Consider the following 19,424-nt stretch of genomic DNA (forward strand, 5'->3'; position numbering starts at 1 on the left):
CTCTGCAAATTCATGGACTATACAGTCCATGGAATTCTCCAGGCCAGAATACCAGAGTGGGTAATCTTTCCCTTGTCCAGGAGATCTTCCCAATCCAGGGATTGAACCCAGGTCTCCCAAATTGCAGGCAGATTCTTTACCAGCTGAGCCACAAGGGAAGCCCTGAATGGGAGAAAATATTTGCAAATCTTATATCTGTTAAGGGATTAACTTCCAAAATAGATAAGGAACTCATAGTGATCAACAGCAAAAACAAATTTTTTTTTATTAAAAAAATGGGAAAAGGACATGAAGAGACTTTCTTTCCAAAGAAGACATAAAAATGGCTGACAGGTATATGACAAGGTGCTCAATATCACTAATCATCAGGGAAATACAAAACAAGGCCATGATGAGATATCACCTCACACCTGCTAGAACGGCTATCATCAAAGATAAGAGATAACAAGTGCTGGCGGAGATATGGAGAAAAGGGAACCTTTGTGCACTGTTGGTGGGGGTGTAAATTGGTGCAGTCATAAAGGTTCAAAAATAAAAAACAGAACTACCACAAAAAAATAAAAACAGAACTACCACACGATCCAGCAATCCTACTTCTGGATATATATCAAAGGAAATAAAATTATTATCTCAAAGAAATATCTGTACCTCCATATTCAGTGCAACATTAGCTACAATAAACAAGACATAGAAACAGCCTATGCCTGTCAATGGATGAATGGATAAAGAAGATGTGGTGTGTGGGTATATATACATATATATATACACATACGTATGTATGTAATATTGTTCAGCCTTAGAAAAGAAAGAAATCCTGCCATTGGCAGCAATGTTTTCCTGGTAGCTCAGTTGGTAAAGAAGTTACCTGCAGTGCAGAAGACCTGTGTTTGATCCCTGGGTTGGGAAGATCCCCTGGAGAAGGAAATGGCAGCCCACTCTAGTATTCTTGCCTAGAAAATACTATGGACAGAGGAGCCTGGAGGCCTATAGTCTATGGGGTCGCAAGAGTTGGAGAGGCTAAACCACCAGATGAATTGTGATGATGTTATGCTAAAGTGAAGTAAGTTAGACAAGAATACTGGAGTGAGTAGCCATTCACTTCTCCAGCAGATTTTCCTGATCCAGAAATCAAACTAGGGTCTCCTGCATTGCAGGTGGGTTCTTTATCAGCTGAGCTATCAGGGAAGCTCAAGTTAGACAAAGGAAGACAAATATTATATGACCTCATGTATATATGAAATCTTAAAAAAAAGGGAAGTCATTCAAGTAGAGAGTAAAACTGGTGGTTGCCAGGGCCAGAGGAGGTGGTGAGAGAAATGGGTGAAGCTGGTCAAAGTTTACAAACTTCCAGTTATAATATCAATAAGTTGGGGATCTAATATATAGCATGGTGCTATAGTTAATAATACTTACTGTATTACGTACTTGAAAGTTCCTAAGAAAGTAGATCTTAAAAGTTCTCACTATATGGACTTCCCTGGAGGTCCAGGAGTTAAGAATGCACTTTCACTGCAGGGGGTGTGGGGGTCCATCCCTGGTCAGGGAACTAATTCCACTTGTTGCACATGGCCAAAAAATAAATTAAAATAAAAAAGTAACCATGTGAGGTCATGAATGTGTTAACTAATCTTTTCATGGTAATCATTTTGCAGTATACATGTCTATCAAATCAACACATTGTACATCTTAAATTTACACAATGTTTATTAAATGTCAATGGAATTGGGAATAAAAAACTGGAAGTCTCTGGAAAATGCAGGAGGTAGATTATCTAAATTTATGGTAGAAAGTAATGTATCTTTCAGTATTTAGTAGGTATTCACTCTTTGCTTAGCTATCTGCATTATGAGAGTTTCTTTGTGTTGCATGCACACCTATCCTGGCTTAAAGGAAGACAAACAAACAAAAGATTTATTGAAAATACACTGGAGTAATGCTTGGGAAGAACAGGATCCAGGACAGAAGCACATGGATCTTTTTTCTAGACTAGAGTGCTATAGGCTGTAGAGCTGTAGAGTGCAATTAATGCCATAATTGTCGTTGTGCTTTATGGTTCCAGTCTTGTCCTACTGTCCACATTAAATAATTCTGGGAGAATCTTCCTGGCTCAGCTGGTCAGATTTGACAGTGGTTCAATCCTTTATGACCAAGTGGGCAAGAACCACACCAATGGCCACTGAGGACCCCCGTCGGTGTAACAAGTTTGTAGAAGAAATGAAAAGACTGCACTAGACTTGCCAAAATTCTTCCATCCACTCTTTTCAAGTGTCCTCAAGGGCACTCTGCTAGTCCATGAGAATAGCAAAGACTGGTGGGAGTAGTGGTTTACTCGCTAAATCACGTCTGACTGTTGCAACCTCACCAGGCTCCTCTGTCCCTGGGGTTTTTTCGGGCAACCCTGGGTTGCCATTTCCTTTTCCAAGTGATCTTCCTGATTCAGTGTTTCTCCCGGGTTGCAGGTAGATTCTTTACTGCTGAGCCACTGCTGCTGCTAAGTCGCTTCAGTCGTGTCCAACTCTGTGCGACCCCAAACCCAGTGAAGACAGTGGAACACCAATAACCTTGTTAACTTTTTTTTAAAGGTCAGATTTTAGTTTACTAGCCCAACAACATGGGTTCAGATTTTTTGAAAGACTTTTCCAAAAAGGATTTATGAAACTTTTAACTCTGAAATTTCATACATTTTTAGGGATTAAGGGCTTGTTCTTTGGAGTCAGGTTCAAATCCTTTTTCTGTCATTTACTGGTTCTGAGACTTTGGACTTACATTATCCAAAATTTAGTTCTCTTAATTTGAAATGTTCTTCAGTTATTCTGGATAATAATTTTTATATGTTTCATATTTTTTCATCATTAAAAGCTGTAAACATGTTCTGGAAAAATTACTTCTACCAACAAAAACCTTAATAAACTAGGATTTGTGACCCCTGGTGGACATATTTATTTTGACTTCTAGAAGCAAAATTGCAGTCAGGATGTTCAGAATAAGCTGTATTTGGTTGAAGCCAGGACCTGAATTCTGAGCACTTGCTGGGAACTGCTTTGAGCCCTCTGTCCTGGAGGACTTGTGAAACAGAACTGGAAAAGCAGGATTTGGTTGCCCTTGGCTTATTCTGGAGCCATGTAGGTGTGTCCTTAGAAACAAACCAGACACAGGGAAACAATTACCAGCTAGAGAGGGCTTAAGACCTAGGAAAAACACATTTTTATGTCTCTGTATTGTAGAACATGAGATGATTTATTATAATGAAATCAACTATAATATGTATTTAAAAAAAACAAGCAACAGCAACAAAAATGAAAATGCAAGATATATGAGGCAAGAATCAATAACAGGGATGAAGGGAGAAGGCACGTATGTTAAACACTGGGATAAATTGAGTCATCAGTTTTTGAGCTTTTGGATAGACAGGAAAAATAAATGAAATAGACCAAGCTACATAAATCTTATAACCAGAAATGAGGAAGCAGTCCTTAGGGAAGACTCATTCTTTTTTCTTGCTCTAAATTCTAAAAGAAACATTTCCCATCAGGCTTCATGGAGTAGATACTGAGTGGTGTCTTGCCCATCTGCAATTTTGCTCATTGGTTACTGAAAGATTTCCTATGAAATTTATTTTTTCTAGCTCCCTCCTGAGGAAGTTCAGACTCAGCAAGTCTAAACATGTCATCTAGCATGTCAGTTACACTTTTTTCTTAATTAAAAAAATGTAGATAGATATTGAGAATTTGCAAAGTGCTTTGCCATCTTTTACTTCTCTTATAACCGTAGTGAGATTCATCAGATTCTTATTGTAACATAAGAAAGGTGTGTTAAATGTCAAATGACTGAAGACATTGGGAGACTTAAATCCCTATGATTTCAAGTGACGCAGGACATTAGGAGGTGAGATTGTAAGGCTATTAACATAAGGAAATTGTGTCAATGTGATTAAGCAGAGGTTGTGAGGATCTCAGATTAATTAGGTGTCTGATTATTAGATGATTTGTTTGTGAGAACTGGCTCCTTTCTGCTTATTATCTGAGACTGTATACGGAAATGCACCTTCTTTGCAAAGCCCTCCTAATGCCCATTCCTTCCTCCAGGGCTTCCTTTTTATATCCTTTCTACAAGGCATAGCCACGAAACTGGTACATAGAACTTGACCGTTTCCCTGCACAGTCCTGGAGGGCACTCTGCTAGGTGATAGTCTAAACTAGAAACTTCTTAATGATGGGACAGTGTTACTTATCTTGGTAGCAATGACAGAACTTGACACATAGTAGGCATGGGTTAAATGAGCGTTCAAGGACTGTGTAAGAAAGAGGCATATGTTATAGAAAAAGATGGTTTATTTATATATCTACCTACAGATTTATAAATATGCATCCCAGAGATGTATAGAACTCAACTAACCAAAGGGGTAGTGTATCATTTCTACGGACACGTCGAGGCATGTCTAAAATCACGCAGTTTAGTCCCTGTTCTCTGTTCTCCAGTGAGCTCTATTGCTTAGTGGTGGAGCACAGACTATGGACTCAGGCTGCTTGGATTCAGATCACATTAATTAAGCTCCCTGAGCTTTGGTTTCCCTATTTATAAAATTTTAGAATGACAATGCCTATCTTTCATAGCGAATGTTAGAATTAAATTAGGTAACGCATACAGAGCACTTAGCTTAATGCCTAAACCTAAACCTAAAACTAAGCTAGCTTGTGCTAGTTACTTATAGAATTTGTTTCCCAGGTCTAACATTTCTGTGTTTATATTTCGATATCCATTCTCAAGAGAGAACTGGATAAGGAATCAGCAGGTATCTCTGAACACAAATCAGACTGTTTTCGTATAAATTAGAGAGCTTATTAGTTCTTTCCGCTGGAATTAGTTTCTGTAAATCTTATTCTCATGAGTAACTAACTGCATGATTTCATGGGTCCTTAGACTTTAGTGCGTATAAGCTCCTCCTTTCACAGGCAGAACTTGCACAAATCAAGTTCCAAGCGGAGTTGGGACAAGACCAGCTCTCCTCACTTCAGTGCTTACTTGTTTCACCCCACAATTGTGCTTCTTCCCTTAAGAGAATCTTACTAAGTCTGTGACTTTGAGATAATAAAAATACATCTATTTAAAACTGTTTTAAAAAAACAATGCAAGAACAAAGCAAACACACACAAAAGACACACCTTTTTTGCTATGTTCAGTATACTATTTTTTGGTTGTAAGTTTTTAAGTTACAATCACCTGAGAAAGTCACTTTGATGAATGTTCTCCTTGTTTATCACCATGTTCCAAAAATTCTCTTGAAAAAAATAAAGAGAAAACAATGAATTATGATTTAGACTGATCAGGAATGTTAAAAAGATCATGAATTTATAAAATTTGAGCAATACTTTTCTTCTTCAGGTTTTCCTGTGTCATGAAATCATAAGATTTAAGATTTCTACAGTAGGTCATATTTGACAAGCCATGCATGCATAATTCTCTCTTTAATTCTGCCAAGATATCTATTAGTTTGGTGTCTAGTCTTATATTAACTCTATAAAGATAGATATTTTGATCTATTTGTTTCATAATACATCCCAATACCTAGAACAATACCTGTCATATAGTATGAATTAACAAATATTTGTTGAATAGGTAAGTGATGATTTTTAATCTTTTTACATATGAAAAGATCTCTGAAGCTCATAGAGATCAAACAACCTGTTCAAGTCACATGGCTGGTAAACCGCAAAGCAGAGTCTAAAACTTAGGTCTCCAGAAGCATGAATTCATGCCAGAGGTTTCTATACTGTTTAAGGATTGGCTGTGGGGTAGCTGTTGAGAAGGTAAAAGAAAAAAATATGGTCTATGAGGATATTCTTATCTAGTGGAGAAAACAGATGCATTCAGAGACAAATAATTTAAAACAGTGAGGTAAGAAAAGCCATATGCCTTCATAATGCCTTTGCAGGAATTTGCCTTCCTGCAAAGGCATTATGAAATCCCAGCATCTGAATATCTGAATTTTCTAATAGTAGGGGTCTGTGACGTCTTCACAGAGCTTGTCTTTGGACTAGATTTTACAAAATGATTAGACTTAGCAGGTGAACAGAGTGGAGCTGGGGTTTGAGGGTGAGTCACTGATGACAGAAAATCATGTGCAAAGATAACTGGAGATTTAAACAAACATTATCTGTTCTGAAACAGAAATTACTTGTCACTGAGGCATCAGGTGTTTGGCTTCAGAAGTGAGAGATTTGACTGAAAGATATATTGGCATCAGGGAAGGCTGTTTAGCATCAGCTGATGCATTTGCTCTGATTTTGCAGGCAATGGAAGTTCACTGAAAGGGTTTCCAGCATGGCAGTGATAGAATCAAATTTGAAGATAGGTAGAGGATGGGTTGGAGTGGGGAGAGACAGAAACAGTGTAACTAATGATAGATCTAATGAGAAGAGCTCTGGAAAGAGATCATGATGGACTCAACTAGCCCTACTAGTCAGTGGAGTTGAAGAAAAGGACTGGTATAGGAAGAAAAACTTGTTGTTTAGTCACTCAGTCGTGTCCAACTCTTTGCAACCCCATGGACTATAGCCCACCAGGCTCCTCTGTCCATGGGATTTCCCAGGCAAGAATACTGGAGTGGGTTGCCATTTCCTTCTCCGTGGAATCTTCCCGACCCAGGGATTGAACCTGCATCTCCTACATTGGCGTGTGAATTCTTTACTGCTGAGCCACCTGGGAAGCCCTAAGAAAAACTTAGAAAATTTAGCAACTAGATGGAAGTGGTGATGAGCAGGAAGAATCAAAGAAGACCTGAAGTGTCTAGATTCTGAATAGATGAAAATGTGACTTACTGAGATAAGGAAAAAATGAAGAGGAGCAGATTTGTAAGTGAGATGATGGGATTGGGTTTAGACCAGCTGAATTTGATGTATTGATGAAAACCTAAATTAGGTTTTTATAGCAACCCATGAATTATTACATTCTGTAGCTCAGGGAAAAGAATGCAATAGACATCTGTATTAGGAACACATCAGACTGTAAGTAATATTCCTAATATGGAAGCTGTGATGTGAAAAATCAGGGAGGTTCTACATTTGGAACCTTGAGTAGCAATGATGTTTAAGGGGCAGATGCATGAAAAGTCAAATAGAATAAGAACGAAAGGCTTGCGGTAGGGAGAGAACAAGGAAAATGTTGTGTCATGGAAACCTAGGGGTCAGGGTGAAACTCACAAGAACTGGAGGCTTCTCAAAGGCCCAGAGGAGTTAAGAATATGGATATTTTTAGATCAGTGGCAACCAGAATGCTGTTCATACAGCTCTTAAGTTTACCCAGAGGGTAAGTGGAGGGAGTGAGCTGGTCTATTCTCTGTCCTGAAAGCACATACCCAGCATTTGTTACGTGATTGACATGGTATGTAGGCATCAGATACACAGGAGTAAACAAAGCAAAACTTCTCTCTTTATGAAGTTTCATCATTCTTGTCATTCTTTCTTCTAATCAAATCTCATCGAGTCCCTTAAGATCCAAAGTACATCTTGCTTTGCCAGAAACACTCCCCTAAGCATACTTGCCCAGTGCCAGCTCCTTTCCTTAGACCCTCACTGTGAGGGTTGCCTGACATTTACCTAAACATTTTAGTTATCACCAGATATGCTCATGTCATCTTATACAATAAGGACTGCAATTTCTTTGAGGAGACTTCTAGACTTATAGTCTAGATTGTTTCCTTCACAAGTCCTCCCCCTACTTTCCTAAACACACATTAAGTTCTTAGGTATAGTTCTTGAGGGTCTCTTCCCACTCCCCATCCCCTGCCATATGTATGGTATTTTCTTGGACAGAGGGAGGGCAGTTAGATGTGTTCCCTTGAGCAAGGACTGTTGTGTCTTTAATGAAGAACCCTCAAGTTTGAATTAACAGAGAAAACAAGTGCTATTTTATAATATATCTAGGGAATCCCCCAGGGAAGGAATAACAGGAATTATTACTGTTCTGATTCTTTGCACTACTATTGTTATGATTTATAACAATTTGAGTTCAACTTGCGTCTAATCTGTACTTTGTAGATGAATAGTGTTGCTTTTATTCTTTTCCTTGTTTACATGAACAGTTGTGGGAACTCGACAGTTGCAAAAGCATCCATGATAGGAAAAATGAGAACACAAAATAAACACTTTTAAGTTTTAACAGTTTGTTCTTGATTGTATGCAGACTCCTGCCCATTCACCTGATTGTAATATATCAATTTAAGCAGATCGGGCATTACAAAATGGCCCCTGATCACTTCTATACAGAAGTGGCCTTTAATCTGTCACTGGTTATAGACTATTTTGAGAATCTTATAAAGTCAGAAGCACTGTCCCTAGAAAAATAGAAAGATTCACATCTACACAAAATGTGAATATAAATTTAAAGGTGATGTGTACCTTTAAGACCCAGCCATGTAGCTCAGAGCATCCAATCAATGGTTAATCAATATTAGAATAACCTGCTGCTGCTGCTAAGTCGCTTCAGTTGTGTCGACTCTGCGACCCCATAGACAGCAGCCCACCTGGCTTCCGCATCCCTGGGATTCTCCAGGCAAGAACAATGGAGTGGGTTGCCGTTTCCTTCTCCAATGTGTGAAAGTGAAAAGTGAAGGTGAAGTCGCTCAGTCGTGTCCGACTCTTGGCGACCCCATGAACTGCAGCTCACCAGGCTCCTCCATCCATGGGACTTTCCAGGCAAGAGTTCTGCAGTGGGGTGCCATTGCCTTCTCCAAGAATAACCTGAAAGGTTGTTAAAATGCAAACCTGCAGCTTTGCCCTGGGAAGGTGCAACATGGGATGAAGGGGTCCGCATTTTGTAACGTTCTCCAGGAGATTCTTAAGCAGGTAAGTAATGGTTTATACTTTGTCAAACTCTGCTTAGGGTTTTGTGAAGAGAGAATTAGAGAGCAGAGTCTCGGAGAGGTTAGCACCTAGAAATTCAGGAAAACAAATTAGACCCCGGTGAGCTGAACTGGGAGAGGTTAATGTCAGGAGAATGAAGAACAGGGTGAAGTAGGTTTAGAAACCAGAGCTATGTAAATCTGGGTAGGATGTATTAGGAGTTGGGCACAGGAGCTTGGAAGAAGGTTGAAAATCATGGCAAGATTCGGGGCTGTGCAATATGCCAGCAAGACAGTCTCTCAAGATCAAAGCAAACCCTCCCTCCTTAGAGAGGTTCTCTAGGTTGCCTTGGAGGAGAGATAGCTACTGTGTCTGCTAACCCTCCTAAATTACTCAGACTAGAAAATAAGGACAGAACTCCTCATACCCCTTTCTACTGAGCAGATCCCTACCCACCACCTTCATCAGAGAATTACTGTGTCTGCATTGGGTGGGTCCTTGATTCCTTTAACTTTACAGATTAGCCAACTGAGGCACACAGAGAGGGAGAGTCTAAAGGCAGATCATCCAGTAAGTAGCACCTGTGTCAAGACCAGAACCTAGTTTTCTGCCTGTTGGTCTGATGCTCTTCTTCCCCCACTACTTGGTCGTGAAATAAAACATATTTTATGGATCCCCTTGTTTCATAAATTCCTTGGGAGTGTTCTCACCCCCAAAGAGTTTAGGGAAATCCATGCAGATGCAAATATATGTTAACATAGGCAACATTTCAATTAAAACAGTACATTGGCATGCATGTAATTCTGTTTCTCATTCATTTTAATGCAATGTGGTCATTACCAACAGCCAACTGGACAAAAGCAAGGTTTGTCTCAGTGCTTACGTGCTCCTCGTCATGGAGCGGAGAATGAACTCCACTGCATTCTCAATAATCTCCGAGCCCAAAAGGTTTAGGAATTTGGGGAACTCTGGCTCTGAATTTTTGCCTGAGTCATGTGGCTGCTCATCTGGCTTGTCCTCTGGTTTGTCATCTGAAAAACAAAACGGAATCTCAGGGTTGATTCTCAGCAAAAAAGATAAGGAAGTTTCTTTCATTGTAAGGAATCCTAGGGCCCTTTATAACACCCCCCCCCCCATTATATAACCTCATATAATTATATTTATGGCGCATCTAATGCCTGCCTATTCTCTTCATATGCATTATGCCATTTATTCCTAAAACAAACAGACCTGCAGATATTGATGCCTAGGTAGACACGGTTTCTCTTTCTGGATGAGAAAACTGAAGCTCACAGAAGCTGTTACCTGTTCAGAGTTAAAGCAGCTAGTAAACGCCAGTGCTGGGACTGAAATACAGGCTGCTTGGTTTTCATGTATTTTTCTCACATAATCCCTGGACCTCTGGAAGTGCTAATGAGGAGGATGATATAATAATAGGTAGCACTTGCTGAGCACATAGGACAGGCCATCCTGGGACAGGCAATCTATGTGCATTGTCTCAGTTTATTCTCCCAGCAACCCTACGAGGGAGGTGACATTATTATCCCAAGTTAAAGGTAAAGAAATGGAAGTTGAGAGAGGTCTAGAAGGGGACCAAAGTCACAGTGTTGAAGTGGTAGAATCAGAATTCAGCCCCATGTTTGTCTGGTATTAAAACCTGGGTTCTAAAGCACTCTGTGATGAACTGCATAGTCTTGGACAAAAAAGGTATGAACTAACTACATGTGTGTTATAAGACTGAAAGTATTATGATGACAAGGAGAAATTCTGTCATTTGTATCCCAGCATGTGATAGTTCTGTAAATAATGATTTTACATCTATATGCAATTTTAAGTTTGAGCAATCTTTTGGAGTGTGCAGATTTTAGCTCACTGGACTCAGAATCTGAGAACACAGGGTGACTTGCAGAAGATCTTACAAATATCAGGAGAAGATGTGATTTTAACTGCTGGTCTCTTACTTTTTGAAAAACAGTTTTAAATGGGGGATAATTGTTTTACAATGCGTTGGTTTCTGCCATTCAGTTCAGTTCATTCGCTCAGTAGTGTCCGACTCTTTGCGACCCCATGAATCAAAGCACACCAGGCCTCCCTGTCCATCACCAACTCCCGGAGTTTACTCAAACTCACGTCCATCGAGTCGGTGATACCATCCAGACATCTCATTCTCTGTCGTCCCCTTCTCCTCCTGCCCCCAGTCCCTCCCAGCATCAGGGTCTTTTCCAATGAGTCCACACTTCTCATGAGGTGGCCAAAGTATTGGATTTTCAGCTTTAGCATCATTCCTTCCAGAGAACACCCAGGCCTGATCTCCTTTACAATGGACTGGTTGGATCTCCTTGCAGTCCAAGGGACTCTCAAGAGTCTTCTCCAACACCACAGTTCAAAAGCATCAATTCTTTGGCGCTCAGCTTTCTTCACAGTCCAACTCTCAGGCCATACAACAACCTAAATCAGTCATAAGTATACATACATCCCCGTCCTCTTGAAAGTTCCTTCCATCCCCCACCCCATCCCACCTCTGGATGTTGCCACAGAGCACTGGGCTGAGCTCCGTGTGTTGCATAGCACGTTCCCACTGGCTGTCTATTCTGCATATGGTAATATACATGCTCCAGTGTCACTCAGTCCGCCCCACCCTCTCCTCCCCTGCTGTGTCCACAGGCCTGTCCTCTACCTCTGCATCTCTACTCCTGCCCTGCAAGTAGGCTCATCAATACCATTTTTCTAGATTCCATATGTATGTGTGAATGTATGATATTTGTTTTTCTGTTTCTGACTTAGTTTACTGTGTACAACAGGCTCTAGATCTCTTACTTTTGATATTTAATCAAGTGCCTTTTGGAATGAGGCCAAAGATCCAGAAAGTGAAGTTGGTGACATGCAAGGTCCCTTGGTGGATCTGGCTTTGCTTAGTGGTCTAACAGGTTCAGGGGATTAAAAGCAATGAAGAGCGGCATTTAATGGCCTCCCCTTTGGACCCTGGTGTCAGGATGAAGTACAGCCCTTTATCTTTTGATTTAATTGTAGCCTCACAAGTAGTGCTGGCAGATTAGGTAAACAAAAACACAGAGGCCCAGTTAAAACTGAATGTCAGATAAACAACAATACGTTTTTAATATAAGGATGACCTGAAATATTTAGAACATACCTAAACTAAAATAGAAAATTGTTATTTATCTGAAATTCAACTTTAACTGGATGCCCTGTGTTTTATCTGTCAATCTTACCACAAATTTTGACTCAAGAAGTCCCACCCTCTAGACAATGTACCTCATGGCTCTGAATGAAGGAGATGTAACTAGCTTTTGGTGTGGAGGCTATCAATTAGCGAGAAGAGTTGTATTTATATCATATCCTAAAATAGAGACTCTTAGTAAAAAATATGGCTTTCAACTCTGCAAACATTTATTTTTTACTTTGCCACAAAAAAAGATTTAACAGTCTGAGACCTAAAGACAAGATCAATATACTAACCACCAAGTATTTATTCAGCTGTTGGTTTTTACATTCAATAAGTGTTTTTGAGCCTACTATTATGTACATAGCATATGCTGCTAAGAGTTAAGGCAAAAATGGACATATATGGACATGATCCTTACATAAAGGGCAGGGCAACCACGGAGACCAGAATTGCTTTGTTTTCATTACAGGAAGGGGAAGGAAAGAGAAGGCATATTTGTAATGTGTAGGTACTAGGTTGTACATTCATCACTTTCCTAATCTTTATTCAATTCAGTGATAGCATTAGTTTTATAGGAGAGAAAACAGATGCTCAGAGAAAGTAAATGACTCACCTAAAGTCACACATCTAGCAAGTGGATGAGCCAGGGTTTGAATCTATTTCTTTTTTTTTTTTTTTTTTAATTTCACAGAACATGTTTCTTACATGAAATCCTGCCTTCAAGCAGTTGTTCTCTGGAGACATTTACCAGCTATAAACGGAAATTCCTTCCATGAAAAGTGAGTTCTTTTCTCTGGTTCCTATCTGCCTACTTGAATAACAATTTAATTTTATTATTTTTATTGTAACTTTTTATTTTAACATGATGCTAAATTTTCAAAATACAAGGAGCCCTGGCTTAGAGTGTGTGTGAAGATCAAATCCTTGGCTCTGCCCTTGGATCATATATATAAGAGGTATTATAGTGTGGTGGGTGATGTTTTGAAGTCCTGTATACCTGAGTTTGTTTCTTGTTTTCAGCAAAAAATTCACCATGTAATCAATATTTAACTGCTCTGCCTCTCAGTTTCTTCATTGTGTTCTTGTCAAGATGGAAGGATAATTGATATATCTTTGTATATCGTATATATGTGCATATATTACTGGAGTGGGTAGCCATTCCCTTCTCCAGGGGATCATCCCAAACCAGGGATCAAAATGGGTCACTGGCATTGCAGGCAGATTCTTTACTATCTGAGCCACTAGAGAAGTGCAAATCAAAGCTACCCCATATTATATTTGAAAGGAGAAAATATTCAACTATTGGCTTTGGTAATTTTTTTCTGGTATGTCAAATTTCTTAGTTTTTATTATTTTCCAAAATTTTCAAATTTCTTAATATTTTAGCAGCATTTATTTATATTAATGCCTGATTGTGTTTCTTAGTATAATCATAAAGTTCTGAAAAACAATAATGCTGATATTTCTACAGTTTTTGTAGCTTATAAAGTGATTACAAAAGCATGTTCATTTCACCTGGTAAAGTTGGTAATTACCCTATTTTACAGATGAGGAAACTGAGGTTCAAAGCAGTGAACTGTTTTAACCAGTATCAGTGTTCATGAGAGACAGACCTGGGACTGGTCTCTAGGATATAAATCTCACTTTTCGCTTTATCATAGTGATTACTTAGGGGTAGATGGACACATAATCATAAAGTTCTGAAAACAATAATGCTAATATTTCTACAATTATCCTATTTTACAAATGAGGAAACTGAGGTTCAAAGCAGTGGACTGTTTTAACCAGTATCAGTGTTCATGAGAGACAGACCTGGGACTGGTCTCTAGGATATAAATCTCACTTTTCGCTTTATCATAGTGATTACTTAGGGGTAGATGGACACATAATCATAAAGTTCTGAAAAACAATAATGCTAATATTTCTACAGTTTTTGTAGCTTATAAAGTGATTACAGAAGCATGTTCATTTCACCTGGTAAAATTGGTAATTATCCTATTTTACAAATGAGGAAACTGAGGTTCAAAGCAGTGGACTGTTTTAACCAGTATCAGTGTTCATGAGAGACAGACCTGGGACTGGTCTCTAGGATATAAATCTCACTTTTTGCTTTATCACAGTGATTACTTAGGGGTAGATGGACACAGTGGGCTTCCCAGGTGGCTCGGTGGTAAAGATCTTCCTGCAATGCAGGAGATGTGGGTTCAATTCCTGGGTCAGGAAGACTCCCCGGAGAAGGAAATGGCAACCCATTCCAGTATTCTTATCTGGGAAATCCCATGGACAGAGGATCCTGGCAGGCTACAGTCCATGGGGTTGCAAAGAGTCAGACATGCCTTAGTGAGTAAAACCAAAACCAAAGAACCAGATGAACACAGTAATCTCTGAGGCCACCCCTGCCATAGCCCTGTTGGAGTGTCTGCCCACATGTTGTGCCAGTGGACAGTGGGTGACCGAGGTTGTGAATTCTGCCAAATTATATTTAAAATAGCTCAAAAGGTTCTATTACTGATTAGCACTGTCTGTATTTTCTGACCTGTTATTCTGAATGGAGATAGATTAAGGGCTCATTGTCTTCTGTAGACCAAAAATTAATTAATGAGACTTCTGCCTGCTGCCTTGTTGTCCACTGTGTGCTTGGAACAGACATGAAAGAAGTAGATGCTTTATAATAGAAAGAGTCTAAAGACTTGGGTTTCAGTCCAAGATGTGCCATTTCTGCCTGTGTCAATGCTCAAGTAACTTTCTCCCTGCTAGCCTGGTTTATTTACCTGCAAAAAGGGAAATGATAAAACTGTGCACGTTTACTTAAAATAATTATGAGAATCAAATGAGATAATACATTTCCATAATAGTTAATGTTGGTGTTTATTATGGAACAGTATGTTTTATCTTTAATTTTCAGGACAGCTAAATGAGAAAGTTAACAACTGATACTCCCTTTTAAGTGTGAGGCCCATAGAGGTTAAATAGTGTTTCTGAGTCACATTTCTGATCAGTGGTGGAGCCAGGCTCAAGAGTCTTATTCTAGACTCTTCACTTTTGAATATTATTAGTTACGGTCATTAAAAAGAAACAAAAAACAAATGCCCCCAGCTTCCAAGGAATTTATAGTATAATAGTGTCTCTATATCATGTGAGGATATAAGAAAAAAAATCATTCTAAACTTTATACATTCACTGAGGATAGAGGCTGTAACTGAAGCACATTTGAATAAAAATCCTACTTGCTTTTAGTTAAATCTGCCTCTGTTTCCCAGTCCAGTGCTCTTTCTGCTGTGCCATAAGTTCCCCTCATTCCTCTGCATGTTCCAGATCAGTGCCACTGACTTCATCCAGTCATGGCTAACTACTGCACAAAGCATGAGCTGAGACTTAAAGTACTTACCAGCCTGGCAAGTCAGGATTAAGACAAGCAGTCCCCAGACAATTGTCAGCCGAAGCACTGAGACAGCCATGTTTGTAGCAGTGGGTATCGATGCAGAGAAATTGTTCAGATGCATCCGAAGTCTTGCTCCATTTATAGGGCATTTATAGCTGACATCATCTGCTATGGAATTTAGGTTGTTGCATAAGATATCAGTATAGCTTGCTTTGGAATCTCTACTAATGGGCCCTGCCCTATCTTTCAAACCAAGAATTTTACAGATAGGAAAAGAAAAACCCTTTTGGTATTTTTAATGTGTGTTTTATAAATGACACTGCAATCATTCTTTTGCAGTTATTTCTGTGCCAGGGATGACAATTAGGTGAGGATCAGGCAGAATTGCTTTCCAGCGCCAAAGAACAAGCAATAAACCAGTTGGTAAGGTGTGCCTACTTGCCTCCCTGTACACTCTGCTCCCTTCCTTGCTCTGAGCTAGTGACCTGTCCCCACCTGGGCTTGCCCATTCACGCCCACATGCTCTTTGTTTTTCCTGTGTATTGTGTCGTCCCTATTCTCTTCCTTGCTGCATCCCCACTTATTCCTCAAGCTCAGGTTCAAATGGCCCTCTGCAGAACCTCCATCACGGCCATCGCATCCCACTCCAGAGAGCTGCTCCATCACCAGCCGTATATCCTCCTTGACCAGTAATTTGGGAGCTGACTATTTTATACTTCTCTTCTCCTTTAGCCTATAGATCTCTTAAAGGCAGGGTACTTTATTCACTTTTGAATCCTCAAGGAGTCTAGCATAGTACTTGGCATTAGTCTTGGCTTTCACTTCACTTCCCTGGGAATGTTGTTCTGGTTCTGCAGGGAAGGGCTAAGTGTTCTTTTTATGTACCTAATAGGCACCTGCTTAAATATCTCCACAAATTGACTGTAGGCTCCTTGAGGACACGTTTATCTTTTTCAGAATTTACATATATATATATATGTATATATATATATTACTCAAGGCCTATAGCAGACATTAAAAAAGAGAAAAAAATGAAATTACAGCCCTCACTGAAAGGTAATATTGGGTTTGACATGCTGTTATGTAAAATATCCTTCCTTTCAGACGCAGACATTCAAGAAGTTCCAATTTGGTTCGAGTCTAGGTGATACTGCTTATCCTGAGGAATGGTGTAATAAAACAGTTACCTGGAATAAGGATTTAGGCATGGTCCATAAACTTACATGTTGACCAAAACTTGTACATTGTGAATCTCAGAGGATCCTTTTAATAAATGGTGAAATTAACTAAGCTGCAGAAATAGGCATTTCTGGTGTCACAGGGCTTAGGCTAGGTCCTCTTACTCTCAGTTTAGTACTTGAAAGCGATCAAGAAGCTCTGCTTGGATGCTTTCAGGCCTCTCCAACCTATCTTCTGGTTTGGTCTCTCCTATAGAGAGGGTTGTGACCTGGAGACTGTGTTCACAGTAGGGAGGTTTCAGCAAGTTAGATTTACGCCATCAGGATCACTGCTTAGGACTGAGCATCATGCTCTCCAAGAGCCTAGTGGAGAAATAACATTCAAGCTAGCCCTGCCATGGACCCTGACATGTGCCTGTATTTTCAGACTAACAATTCCTTTTACTTTGCGCAAGCTTCAAGTCCTCAGGGCTTAATCAGCCAAGAGAGTGGTGTGTTTTTCTAATTACCACAAGGATGCTGTGCAGGCAAGCAAAAGCTCTGGGTATTACAACATAGGGCCTACTAGCTTATCAAGGATATATCGGCTAAATGGGGCATACTCCATGTAATGACTCATTTAATGAAGAATGAATGGCTCTTGGTAGTCGGGTGTCAAAGAAATAGCACCATCCTCAGGGTCAGAATAGTGCTTCTTCTCTCTTATTTTTATTATTTTTTAAAAAATTCATTTCTGTTGGAGTATAGTTTACTTAGTGTTGTGTTAGTTTCTACTGTATAGTAAAGCAAATCAATCATGCACATACATATCCACTCTTTTTTAGATTCTCTTACTGCTGTGTGGCGCTGCAGTGGTGGCTGCGCAGTGCTGGAGCAACTGTGAGGATATAAGCCTGTCCAAGGGCAAAGATGCCCCAGCAAGATGGTGGGCGCTGGAGCGGTGGCTATGTGGCGCTGGAGCGGTGGCTGTGTGGCACTGGAGCGGCTGTGAGGAGATACCCCACATCCAAGGGCAAAGGAAAAGCCCCAGCAAGAAGGTAGGAGGGGCAAAATAGTGTTTAGAATCAAACCCATACCTGCCAGAGATGCTCAGAGGGCTCAAACAAATCCATGTGCACCAGGACCCAGAGACCCCGTGGAGGCTGAGACAGAACTGTGTTTGAGTGTCTCCTGCAGAAGTACAGGTCAGCAGTGGACTGCGGCAGGGGCAGGGGCTCTGGGTGCAGCAGACCTGGGTATGGCATAAGCCCTCTTAAAGGAGGTCACCATTAACCCCACCATAGAGCCGCCAGAACTTACGCAGGACTGGGGAAACAGACTCTTGGAGGGCGCAGACAGAACCCTGTGTGCACCAGGACCCAGAAGAAAGGAGCAGTGACCCCACAAGATACTGACCCAGACTTGCCCAGGAATGTCCAAGAGTCTCTGGTGGAGGCGTGGGTCGGTGGTGGCCTGCTGCAGGGTTGTGAAAGGTTGTTGCTGAACCATGAAAGATGCTGAGATTTTTAGCCTCTGGAGGAGAAGAATTCAATCTGGAGCCAGAGAAGAGGCGTGATCAGAGCCTTTGTGTAATAGAGTTTTATTAAAGTATAAAAGGGATAGAGAAAGCTTCTGACATAGACATCAGAAGGGGGCAGAAAGAGTACGCCCTTACTGGTGTTAGCAATGGAGTTATATAGCTTTTAATTAGTTATTACAATGAATCAAAAGCATGTCTCAAGTTTGTGAAAATTTTACCAGACCCACTCCCACAGTTTACATTTTAGGATAACAAGATTAGAATTTAACAATAGAAAGATCCTCCCAGACCCACTCCCATAATATACATTCTAATATATCAGGATTAGTCATAAGGTTTTCAGGAAGGAGAAACTGTCCTATAGCAGGATACATTGTTCTTGTATAATCCCTAGTACAGAGTTTAAACTGAGTTGTGTAATTGACTAAGACTAAGGCTGGATGGCATCACCGACTCAATGGACGTGAGTATGAGTGAATTCCGGAAGTTGGTGATGGACAGGGAGGCCTGGCGTGCTGCAATTCATGGGGTTGCAAAGAGTCAGACACGACTGAGCGACTGAACTGAAGGAATGTAGAGGAAGAAAAGAGTTTGTTCTTTTCTCCTCCTTGAGAATTCTGGACCCCTATCTCCACTTTGAGTTCCCCAGCCCCCTCTCCCCTTGGGGACCCTGGACTTCTTATCAATCTGCCTAGGAACTGACTCTCTCAGCTGGGGACACTAAGTGTAGCAGTGCATGCATGGGACCTTTAGATGGAGGTCACCACTGTCTTCATTACCTCCATCAGAGTTTAGCCCCAACTACGGGAGGGAGGGAACACAGCTCCACTCATCCACAGAAAATTGTATTAAAAATTTACTGAACATAGTCCTGCCTGTCAGAACATGACCCAGTTTCCCCCTCACTCAGTCTCTCCCATCAGGAAGCTTCCATAAGTTTCTTATCCTTCTTCATCAGAGCGCAGATAAATTGAAAACCACAATCACAGAAAACTATGAGGAGGGCCACCCTAGACAGATGGGTCATGATGGAGAGTTCTGACAAAACGTGGTCCACTGGAGAAGGGAATGGCAAACCACTTTAGTATTCTTGCCTTGAGAACCCCATGAACAGTATGAAAAGGCAGAAAGATAGGACTCTGAAAGATGAACTCCCCAGGTTGGTAGGTGCCCAATATGCTACTGGAGATCAGTGGAGAAATAACTCCACAAAGAATGAAGAGACAAGCCAAAGCAAAAACAATACCCAGTTGTGGATGTGACTGGTGATGGAAGTAAAGTCCGATGCTGTAAAGAGCGATATTGCATAGGAACTTAGAAT

General features: G+C 40.4%; 1 protein-coding gene and 1 long non-coding RNA gene across 2 annotated transcripts; one reads left to right on the forward strand and one right to left on the reverse strand.

Moving 5' to 3' along the window:
- Positions 1–240: 240 nt before the first annotated feature.
- C5H5orf46 (chromosome 5 C5orf46 homolog) lies at positions 241–15,519 on the reverse strand. The gene is made up of 4 exons (XM_004008939.5): positions 15,413–15,519; positions 9,724–9,871; positions 5,221–5,278; positions 241–3,133 (listed from the first exon to the last, which is right to left on the reverse strand). Exons 1-3 carry the CDS (start codon positions 15,480–15,482, stop codon positions 5,230–5,232), a joined length of 267 nt encoding a protein of 88 aa, XP_004008988.3. The 5' UTR covers positions 15,483–15,519; the 3' UTR covers positions 241–3,133; positions 5,221–5,229.
- Positions 12,545–17,621, forward strand: LOC121819653 (uncharacterized). Its single transcript, XR_006059978.1, has 2 exons — positions 12,545–12,803; positions 17,409–17,621. It is a non-coding gene; the product is annotated as an uncharacterized LOC121819653 (long non-coding RNA).
- Positions 17,622–19,424: the final 1,803 nt, after the last annotated feature.

This window comes from Ovis aries, chromosome 5 (assembly GCF_016772045.2).
Source record: "Ovis aries strain OAR_USU_Benz2616 breed Rambouillet chromosome 5, ARS-UI_Ramb_v3.0, whole genome shotgun sequence".
Lineage (NCBI taxonomy): Eukaryota > Metazoa > Chordata > Mammalia > Artiodactyla > Bovidae > Ovis > Ovis aries.

What these genes read in the sequence shown, in the direction of transcription:
- C5H5orf46 (XM_004008939.5), bottom strand. Translation starts at nt 15,482, where the DNA reads ATGGCTGTCTCAGTGCTTCGGCTGACAATTGTCTGGGGACTGCTTGTC. An exon ending in AATCCTGACTTGCCAGGCTG is followed by an intron (nt 9,872 to 15,412) that starts GTAAGTACTTTA and finishes TTTGTTTTTCAG; the next exon opens with ATGACAAACCAGAGGACAAG. An exon ending in CGCTCCATGACGAGGAGCAC is followed by an intron (nt 5,279 to 9,723) that starts GTAAGCACTGAG and finishes ATTTTTTTCAAG; the next exon opens with AGAATTTTTGGAACATGGTG.